An 11,467-nucleotide genomic window follows, 5' to 3' on the forward strand; every position below is an offset into this window, starting at 1 on the left:
CATGGCTGGTGCTTACTGACACAAAGTGCTTGCACAAACTTTCACTATTTGTGCTCGTGGTACAGATGCCTGGCTACTGTTACTGTTAGCCAGTATTATTTGCATACTATTCAAGAGCCCACAGCAATAGAACAGAACCCTGCCACAAATTAATGGGTCTCTACTGCTAAATCGCTACTGCTGACAGGAAACGTCAGTGTAAAAATAAATTTAAAGATGGCCATTTTTCAAGCAACATGAATCTTCTGAAGGAACTTTATTAGAGTAGCAATGTTATTTATTCCCTCCACTGCCCATGCAAAGAGAATGTGGTTTACAAAGCTACTACAATAAACATTAGCTGATTAGCTACATCCAACATTGTCTTTTTGTTTTCAAGGTAAACATAAAAAATGTAACTTACAAAATGGCTGATAGCAGCCTGGCTAGTGGAAGGTGTTCCTGCCCATGGCAGGAGAGTTGGAACTAAATGATCTTTAAGGTCCCTTCCAACCCAAACCAAAAGTTTTTCATCAGAGAGCAATGAATTTTTGTCACAGCCAAGTCTTCTGAAGATAAAGATGCTGCATTTCACTTTAGAGACGGAACTGCACAGGGACAAACCCAGAATCTTTTTTAATGGCCAGACTGTTCCAGACTTACTTCTTGTCAAATCTCATGAGCAGTGAAAGAGATTGTGGACAGTGATCTCCCTCTCATCAGACAAATACTTTCAAGGTCTGTAAACAGAACTTGATTGTAGGACAAACTTATCTATTGTTCAAAGCAGGATTTTCTCCATTAAAATGATAAAAAGCCCCTAAGGTTGTTGGTATAGTTCTTACACACCACATCTGACATTTCTCAGCAGTTAAAGACACTGACAGCTCCCACTGACAGCCTCAGGATTTTCTTCACAGTAGTAAACAGGAACACCTGCACCTGGTCCTTCTATTAATGGCTATTTGTATGCATTCCAAACTCTTTAAAATCTGCTTTCCAGGAACATTTAACCACTTCAGAGAGATAAAGGAGACCAAATCTATACTCTGAAAAGATGAAGTAGCAGAATCTTCTGTTTTCTTCTTCAGTACACACATTCTCTTCTTTGTTTGTAAACAGAACTAATTTTAACCTGGCAAAGCTTTCTGTAAAGAACTACCAGTCTTCTTCACATTACCACCAAGGGTGCTGAACCTACTGTAAAAGGAAAAAAAATTGCATTCAACTAATTATATTACATCAAAAAGCAGTTTTGTTTTCATGCAAAAAAGTTCTTGTAATTTTGAACAAGTCCCTGGGAACTTGGTATCATGAGTTAAACATCAAGCTGAAACAATGGCAAGTAAGGTACATAACATATAATACTGAAGGAAGGGGGAAGTACCTGTTGGGAAGGTATTCACAAGGCTTAACATTAGCCCCTGCAGACTAACTCCTCAGTGGCTCTCTAGTCAATAAAGAGATAAAGGCTTCGCCAGAAAGCGATTCAGAACAGAAGATTCATTTAGCTCCTCTGAATCTCTCTGGAGGACTCTCACTTCTGTTAACTTCAGGAACAGCCTGCAGAGCTTAGCCTCAAAAAGATCACTCTTGCCTTTGTGAATACTCCCCAGTATTTGCCTTCCATCAGTGGATGAAACTCACTACTGAGATGTGCCATTGAGTATACTGCATTCAACTCTGAACACTGTGCATTGCACGGGCTGAATTTTACCCCGCTGGAGCTTTGCACTCCTGCTAGAATCACTGAAACGGTACCTACAGCTAGGATGACTGCAGGACTTCGTCTTTTCCACTGCCCCATTAAAATGCTCTGTTTGAAGGCCACCCGCACGCTGCCATACAAAGGACTGCCGTGCCCCAGCACTCTCAGAATTCACTCAAATTGTGCAGTCCCACTGGTACAGCTCCTTCTCTTGCTCTGACTGCTCCTTGTATCACTGGAGCAGCAGCAGGAGCTGGGTTTTCACCATCAAACTAAACATGAAGAATAAAAATCCTCAACTTTTGAGACCTGCTGTCAACAATTTTTATGATTATTATTAAGTAGCAATAAGAAAGGAAAATGGCCTTTTCATCTCAAACATGGAATAAAGGTGGATTTTGTGACAAGAACAAAAGGAAGAAAGCCATTTTACTGACAGAACTATTATCAGGGCCATTTCCTAACTTCTCCAGTGCTTCTATACTTCATCAGATCATTGTGCTTCCCTTCCTGAAAAATTTCCATATCTTCAAATTCTATCAGAATAAAACTTCTATGTTTTAGTCCTGCATTTAACACCAGTCAAGTTATAACCAGAGCCAGACAATACAAACTCCAGCTAGAACTGATTTCCAAAGTTTGCCATAAAGTATGGTAAGACAAACCAGTACAAGTCTGAAAGCATAGCATTTTACACAATCTTCTAACAACTGCCAAGCCCTACAAAGTCTGGACTTAACAAAGTGAACTTGCACAGGTTAAATCAACTTGCAGATATCTGCTATATATGTTTTAGCACTGGAATCAAGTCTCTTTACCAAACAGAGAAGCCACATTCAGAGTTAAGAAACCATATTATGACAAAAGTGTTGTGAACAGAGTCCTAAAGAGACCAGTTATTTTTCCAAATGAACAAACCTTTAGCATGTTATATAAGAAGACTTGCAATGCAGCATGTCAAATACTTTATGCTGTGTTATGAGCTAAGTAACAGTGGTAAGAAATGTTAGCCAGCAACTGAAATAATTTTCATATAACCCTCAATTATATAAACATCAGAACATCTTATGTTCAAAAAGCATTTAGCCATGATGATCTTTGAAAAACTACATTGCATCTTTAGACAGAAAAAAAGATTCCTGTTTGTTACATTCCAGTACCAGGTGCTTTTCAGGCATTCAGTCGAGATATTTGTAGCCAAAAATTACAGGCAATTAATTTGGCTCATCCTAATTACATTGTGGCATTAAATTAACATAAAGTATGTATTCTGCCTTTCAGGGGTGGAATTCTGTAGAATTCTGCATAATAGTCTTTTGGCTTGAAATGAATCTCACAGCGTGTTGATCAGAAGGTTAAAGGGAAGAGTTTTTAATTACTGCCAAAATCTAATTAAGAATATGAGAGAAGCAATGTTTGCATTTGTTTCATATAATTGTTTATTAAAATAAAAATACAGAATTTTACAATTTCTCTTGATTTGGAAGAAGTTTATAGTCAAATATTTATTTCTGAAGAGTTTTTCTCTATATACTCAGTTTACACCCACTCAGAAGGGCATTTTGTACTTCTGTTTTTTTTGACAAATTGTCTGAACATCTTTCCAGAGCACGATTATTGCACAGGACAGTTGTATTTGTGACAGTACTCATTTAAGCAAGCACTACATTGCCCACTGCAATTTCTGTTCCACTCAGTAGAGAAACAAAAATGCAATATGGTAAGATTTTGCCAAATACATTAAAACATAGGGTAGATAACTAGTTTGAGAAAAGCAGCAATTTCTCTACTTAAAATACATAACTGATAGTTTACACCTGACGATTTATAATCTGAACACAAACATTTCAGTGAATTCTAAGCTGTTTCCCATGTAACAGCCAGTAACAAAACGAGACTTGTGGAAACAATCAGTATTAGTTTACTGAAAAAGGAATGTGATGACATACTTGACCAGCACAAATTCCCAAATTACACTGCAATCCTTCTCAGCTGATGGCACTTCATGTGAGGAGACCAGGTCTCATAAATTCTCTGAAATTGTGTTTAATTTTACTTCACAGTACATCAAATGACATCAAATGTTTTAAGACACAGAAACATCTGTTTTCTCCTTTATCCAAAATACTTTTAGCAATTAAATCTTAAAATTATTTTGGAACATTTGGCAGCTATTTACTTATTTGAGTAATAAACTCCTGAAATTTCCCTTCTACTTGAGCTTAATACTTGAACCAGGTGAAACGCTGTTCCTCTAAACATGGAAGTAAATTTAGAAAAAAAATACAGGAAAAAAAAACCTTTTAGCACTCAGTAGGAATAATTTCTTTGTAGCAAAATAATTTCCCCCTTCACAGAGTAGGCTCAACAATATCCAGTATTTTAGATATCAATTGACGGTAGCTGCGATTTACCCTTGTGGTATCAGTAACACCTACAGTCAAGTCCATCTTTCTTACAGCAACAAAACATGAAATCAGCCCATTCTTCTACTAGTCAGGGAAGAATCAGCACATAAGTTAATAAAATTTAATAAGAAAATGAAACTTTATATCTGTTTCAAAAAAAACCCAAACAAAACCAAACCAAGTCCTAGGAAGTCATTTTTGCTAGCTTTAACAAAGTCCAATTCATTAGTTGCATTTTGGAGTTCCAAAATAAATAGACCTCTGCCACACAGAAATGTCACTTATTGCACAGCTTTCAGGAGATGTTATGAACTCCCAACTCGATCCCTGGGAATAAGCCGTAGATCTGACCCATGCTTTAGAAATACATTTCCTAAACAAACACAGAAAACAGAACTTGTTACTAACCTAGAAAATACAACCTTACCTCAAAAAACATACACATTTAAAGGATAACAATGTTAGGTCAGTGTTTAACATCTTCAAAGTAATTCCTCTAACATAGCAAAAATAAATTTCTCATATTTCCATAGAATTTTGTCTTGCCCTTCTTACTCCAAAGAACTTCTTACTTTTAAGTAAAAATGCCAGACCTTGCAAGGTGCAGCCTTTCAAACTTTGCACATCCACACCTGAATGTCTGATTTCACTTATATGCCATAATAATTTCAAGACCAGAAAATGAAGTTGTACTCCTCCGTTATTTTTTTATCTGGAAGTCAGTCATGCATCCATTCATTTTTACTTCTCTCCTTAGTTCAGTCCGTAATGGCTTTTAACTTCAGAACTTCAACCATACTTTGCTTTTAGGAAGGCTCTCCAAATATCCCAGCGTAAGTCAGTCTCATTTTAGCACTAACACCCCTTGAACTTCATATTTATTATGGCATTTTCTTAATCATATTAGTCTTATCAAGAAGACATAATATGAAAATTAGAAGTGTTTAATACTTGGATGCCTAGAATATTCTCTGCATGTATTCAGGACTCTAATTCAGGTTGCTGTTTTCTTCTATTAAATGTAACACTTGAAAATGAAATCACATTGCTAAAAGCAATGCATTATTTAATTACTATATGGAACATTTTTTTTACTTCATACTGCTACTGCAAAAAATAGACTACATGTCATTCTACAATATCAGGTTTTAACAATATCTACCCATTCTTATTCAACTTTGGATTAACTTGTAAAAACAGAATAATTTTATTTCTCTCCCAAGCACCCCACTCCAGGGATGTAGAATGCTCTCATAAATAAGACTAAGATATTTGACATCTGTTCAAGTTGTTTGTATATTAGAACAAAGCTACCCTTTTTCAACCTCAGGACCATGACCATTCTTTATATTCAACATAACGAGAATTTGAAAATCATTTCAAAAGAACGTGTTATCAGAAGACAATCTGTTTTTAGAGATCTGCCAAGACCATTTCTATAAATCTGCCAAGACCAAGATCTATAAAACCCACTGAATACAAACCTGTCTCACCAGCAAACCAGAGAACTGCTTAATAATCTTCATACTGTAGATGAAAATCATCTGTATTACAATGGCCATCATAAAACTCTCAGCACTTTACAACAGGCTGCAGCTGCATCTCCTGAAGACAGTTCACCCACCTCTCAGTCTGTTTTCATTATTAATATCATGGTGGTTTTATTAAAGTTATGGCATACTATCCCCTGAACTATCAAGGATTTAAAATTGAAATCAATACAGGAATTAAGTGCTAAGCCCAGCCTTTTCAGCTTTCATTTCCTCTGCTCCATGAAATCATGTAGGAAGAATGAAAGTCATAGTTGAGCACTTTATTCAAAAACGCGGGGAGACAGTGGAACAGTACAAAACTTCTGAAAGTAATCCCCAAGGATTACTATAATTTTATTCCTGCATACCTTATATTGGGAAGTTTTTGAAGACTAAAGTAACTGTTTAATATACAAGAACTTTAAATGATGAAAAAAATAAAAGGAAAACAAAGGTATGTTTTATTCTGAGATGCCAATTAATAAGGCTGAACTTAAGATTGTATGTAAATTATATATGTTTATTTGTAAACTGAGTAGGAATTGGGTCTTGGATTTAGTGTAGGTTGTTTTTTGGTTGGTTTGTTTGGGGTTTGTTTTTGCCTTGATTTTGTTGTGGGGTGTTTCTTTTTTTTCCAGTTAAAGGCAATATCACACAGCATTGTCAGGGCAATAGTATTGTCTATGTTAAAAAAAAATAATCCACGTACCTAATTTTAGATTTGCAAATTAAGACTGTGATGACAACATTTTGCTTCTAGATGCTTTAGATTTACCTGCTCCTTGGTTATGAGATGCTGTCTTATACTACTACTGAATAATTCCTCAGCATTTTTAGAGCTTAGGAGAGGTAAAGCAAATCAACTGGAAATGTGAATTAAATATGCACAGCTGCAAGAATGAGGAACTACCATATAGATGCTTTCATTCAGGAGTCCAGTAGTCCTAAATACATTTACTTTGCAGGATTAAGCTACAACTAATTTGAACTACATAATACTGAGATTCATACACAGTATTACCTGCTGTCTGTGCAGGGTTTATTCCTATACCATCTAGAAAAAAAAAAAAAGAAAAAAAGAGGAGAAGATGAAACAGACATACATATTACAATTTACTACATTAAACTTGTAGCTCAAAAAATACACCAACAAGATGTAACTATTACATTAAGTCTTCATGCAGCTATTTCCTACAATCAAAACCAGTCTTTTCATGGGAGCTAACAAAAAACCTTCAGCACAGAAAAATCCAAACTATATATTTGGACAAAACTGAATTAGTGGTTTAGTATCTTCATCCCATGCATAAGAAATTTAAATAATGCTAAAATATTATTAAATTCAATTTGCAGTCTGTAGAGGTTGTGAAATATGAGACACTATTGCTTTTATCAATATCTTTTCACTGAAATTTCAATACAAATACCATTAAAAAAAAATATAAACTATATTCTTACCGTTTGTTATAATGGCACTTGTTGCTGCAGGAACTTTGAACTAAAGGAAATAAGAGTAGGACAAAATAGCATAAGAGACATAGCTAAGGCAGAAAGTATATAGGGAATATTAAATTACAATTTTAGCTGGTTCAGGTACAAAAAAATGAGAAAAGAGTTCCTTCAGATTTACAGATATAGCTAACTTTGTTTAATGGAAATGGATGACTATTTTAGTAATAATTCCACAAACGTAATGGAGGTTTTTTAACAAGTATTGTGCAAATGTACACCTGAGACATGTACCAAGTAGCCTTAACAAATGAAGGAAAAAAACCCCAATAGAGACCTCACATTGTAAATGAGAACATTAACACTGTCACAATAAACTGTGATAACCCTGTAAAGGACACATAAATAAAGACTTAAAACAACAATGTTTCTAATAGTCTACATTTCAATTTATGTTTTTTATATACAGTCTGTAGGACAAACAGAAAATAAAAACTAAGGAAAAAGTTCAATTTGCATTATCCAATTTCTCACTGCCAAATGTATATTGTGGGAATGGCTAGACTGCTACAAATGACTGTGTGTCCCCATTTAATGATCCATTTTTCTTTCACTTTTAGCTCTGCCAGTCCTGAATGGTGTACCATGAACTTCCACATGTTATATAATGTACTAGAGATGACAGAAAAAAACCCTGTTCTGTGATTCAGTTATTTCCAAGAAACAAAAAGTGAAGGAACATGTTTTGTACAATGAAAGTAATTCAGAAATTTTTACTTGGAAAAACTAACCTTTGACAAAGCACTGTGACTGACACTTGATATCTAAGATGATCCTTCTACATCATAGCTACAGTTCTACTGTTCCAGGGATACTCTGGTTTTGATCTGGCCAAACTTTAGCACTGTGAAAGATGTCTCAGTAGAAACTTGTAAGGCTTATTAGCCAGAATGTAAATCCTTCTCTGCCCTAAGAGCTTTAGTCACTGAGAGGATAATGCACTTCCCCTGGAGATCAACAATTTTGCTCACATTTTGATCTTTTCCATATATGTTTCATACAAGGTACTGTGAAACTGGTACCTGAGTCACAACAACCTGCATAAGTTTTTGAATTGTTTACACAATTCAAGGAATAAAAAACCCCATTCATATAACACAAAAATGATCTCATTTTTTTCAATGCTGATTCACAAAGGAACTTCATTCCTAGGGAAGAGCCTAGACAGTCTTTTTTACTCTCTGTTTAAAAAGCACTTTGTTTTGCCTGGCCTCACAGAGATACAAAAAGCTTCAGTGCCAATCCAGAGTGGCCTGAGGTCAAACAGCAAAACTCCCATGAATACTCAGAATACTCACAACAATTAAAATAATGGTTTGCTAAATGTGAATATTTAAATAAATAATCCTTCTCTAAATCCATTTCTCAGATGACCCTAGGACCAACTAACATTGTGGTTCCACAAGTAGGTAATGCTAACAGGTTCAATGGCATCTTTCCCACCAAAAGTGGACTCTCCCTCTCAGTATGTCTGACTACTCAGTTCCAATCCCAATTGTTCCAGGTCCCTCATACTCGTTTATTAGACTTTTCAGTCTAGGTCTCTGTGTATGGGTTGTGCAGGCACAGTTGTATTAGTTCAGAATAAAAATAACTGGGGAAAAGAAAGCACAGTAAAAAACAAATTAAATGATCAAATATCTTTAACAGCATGTAATATTCTGTATAACATTCTCTTCGAGTAAATTCACAACAAAAACAATCCACAACCTACCCTCAGAAGCTGTCACATAGCAGTATAACAGTAACAGCATACGGAGACTCACGACATGGAGTCCATTATCCTTCCTAACTATTTTACTACAATTCCAGTGCTTAAACAGATGAAGTTTTCAATAACCCAAGATTTCCCAGGTTTTCTTAAAAAGACAGAAGGGGAATTCCAAGAACAGACTCTCAGCTGAATCTTTTGCTGATTAGATGAAGAGAACCCATGAGCACTCGATTTTACTGTTTATACCCAGTGAATGTCTCTTAATCTTCACATGCTGAATCTGAAACAAGATGCATCTCTTCAAATATGTTACACGGGCAATTTACACACCTAATGGTTTAGGATTCCATGTGAAGGATCTAACACCCAGAAGCCAAAGAACATGTTATTCACATCTTATTCCCTTAGGTGAGTTTTTTTGAATCTAGCCCATATCTAATCTCAATATTTTCTACAATCAAGCACCGTATGTCATCCAAAGTCAGAGGTTACTGGAACTGAATGTGAAAAGAGTGTAAGAATTTCCTGAATAATTCCAAAGAATTTCCTGGATATTCTACATAAGCAATTTTTAGTATTAAGTATTCAATAGCAGTATTTTTTAATTCTCTTCACTGTCATGAATTTTTACATCACTGATATAAAACAGTTTAATTTAATTCCAAAGAAGAACAGGAAGCGTGTCAACGTCTGCTGCTGATGCGTAAATTGCAAAGAATCACTGAGTTTAGGATTCTGAAAACTTTGGCAAGCCCCCAGAGGCCAGTAAAGCTTGTGTCCATCCATAACCAACTGCAGTGTTTTTTGTGCTGAATTAACCATTGTATTTTGCCACTAAAAAGGCTTGTTTCAAGAATGTTCAAAATGTTAAAAAACAACATCATTGCTCTCTACTTACTTCTTCTGCAGCGAACTTCAGGACGGCAGTGAAAGGCGTGCTTTCAGGCACACTTAACCTGAAATTGCAATGCAAGTGAATACATGACTGCCAAGACAAAACAAAAGGCAATTTTATCTGCTATTAAACTGCTAATTGCAACTTCACTTTTACCAGTGGCTGTGCTCTTGCCAAAGCTGTGCAAGCACTATTTAAGTGGAGAAGAGGACCCTGGTGGGTGTGAGATGCTTCAAAAGAAGCATTTTCAGCAGAAAGTGGGAAAACGTGGGAGTTTCAGCAGCTGTGGGAGCTCTCAGGAGGTGCAGCATTAAGCTCCGTAGCAATGTCCTCTCCAGGACTAGAAGACATGGCCTCAAGGTCTGCCAGGGGAGGTTCAGGTTGGATATCGAGAAGATCAAAGATCTTCACGCAAAGAGCTGTCAGGCATTGGAACAGGCTGCCCAGGGAGGTGGTGGGGTCACCGTCCCTGGAGATGTTTAAGGAAAGTTTGGACGTCTTAGTGCAATGGTCTAGTTGACATGATGGTGATCGGTCATAGGTTGGACACGATGATTTCAGAGGTCTTTACCAACCTCAATGATTGTTACTGTGAAAGACGCGCAGGGCACTGAGACAAAGCGGGACAGCCCCGAAAGGCGAGTTCACCACGGGACAGCGCCCGTCGTTCCATACGGAGGGAGACAAACGCCGTTCCCGCCGGCGGAATGCCCTGTCTGGATGGCCATTAGATGGCCATACGTTCGCGCTGCCCCCCGTTTTCACCTCCCCCTCGCCCGCAGCGGCACCGGCCCGGCCCAGCACTCACACTTTGTAGGGTAGCCGGGGGTCCGAGGTGAGCGTCACTTTAAAGGTAACCTTCGACCTGTGAAGAAAGCAGGGTTTCGGGATGTGTGAGGGGGCTCGGGACCCGCGCCTGCTCCCCCCTGTCCCCCCGTCCCTCACTCACATGGCGCTCCCGGCACCGCCGCCGCTCCACCGACACGTCAGCGCCGCTCCGGGGCCTACGCTCACCCTGGGCTGCCCGCAGCGCGCCTGATCATAAAAAGAAGGCAAACATGCCCCGCCGACCCTCTACGGCGCAGGAGGCGCAGGTGTTCTGCCTCGGCGCCTCGCTGGAAACGGGAGAGGGAGAGGCTGAGGGGCGGGCGAGGAGCGCCGGTCAGAGGCGGGGAGGATTTCTAATGAGGCATTGGCTCCGGTTGTCCGCGGCCGAGGTAGGACCCAGGCGCAGGTTCCGGGCGTTTCCGTGGGCGTGTGTAGGGACGGCCGGGGGCAGAGGGGGCGGGAGAGAGAGGGACGGGGCGGGTGGGAGTGGGGGGAATTGCAGGCGTGGCGGCTCTGGCTGCACGTGTCTGTATGTAATGGGGGTGAGGGGAATGGTTCTCCGTCGGGTTTGGTTACCAGAGGCCACATCTGAGGCGTTGTGTCCAGGTCCGGACTCCTCAGTACACGAGAGACGCGGAGCTCTTGGAGGGGGTCCCGCGGAGGATAACAAAAAGATGAGGGGTTTGAAGCACCTCCCATATGAGGAGAAACTGCGGGAGCTGGGCCTGTGTAGTCTAGAGATGACTGAGAGGGGATCTCATTAACACATATAAGTTATGGTGGCTTCCACACTCTTCACTGATGCCCAGTGACAGGACGAGGAGCAATGGCCATGAACTAAAACACAAAAAGTTCCACTTCAACATGAGGAAGAAGTCCTTTACATTGAGGGTA

The 11,467-nt window shown here is 38.7% G+C and overlaps 1 protein-coding gene across 2 annotated transcripts; it reads right to left on the reverse strand.

The window, feature by feature from the left end:
• Positions 1–246: 246 nt before the first annotated feature.
• Positions 247–10,783, reverse strand: UFM1 (ubiquitin fold modifier 1). Of its 2 annotated transcripts, none has more exons than XM_017815130.1 (6): positions 10,695–10,783; positions 10,554–10,610; positions 9,749–9,806; positions 7,086–7,125; positions 6,649–6,681; positions 247–1,179 (listed from the first exon to the last, which is right to left on the reverse strand). In XM_017815130.1, coding segments are annotated over exons 1-6 (219 nt in total). In that variant the 5' UTR covers positions 10,697–10,783; the 3' UTR covers positions 247–1,150. The 2 variants fall into 2 exon arrangements, with proteins under 2 accessions (XP_017670619.1, XP_017670618.1); XM_017815129.1 differs by lacking the exon at positions 247–1,179 and adding an exon at positions 3,040–4,468 and having other exon boundaries at positions 10,695–10,769.
• Positions 10,784–11,467: the final 684 nt, after the last annotated feature.

This window comes from Lepidothrix coronata, unplaced genomic scaffold (assembly GCF_001604755.1).
Source record: "Lepidothrix coronata isolate B3197 unplaced genomic scaffold, Lepidothrix_coronata-1.0 Scaffold48, whole genome shotgun sequence".
NCBI lineage: Eukaryota > Metazoa > Chordata > Aves > Passeriformes > Pipridae > Lepidothrix > Lepidothrix coronata.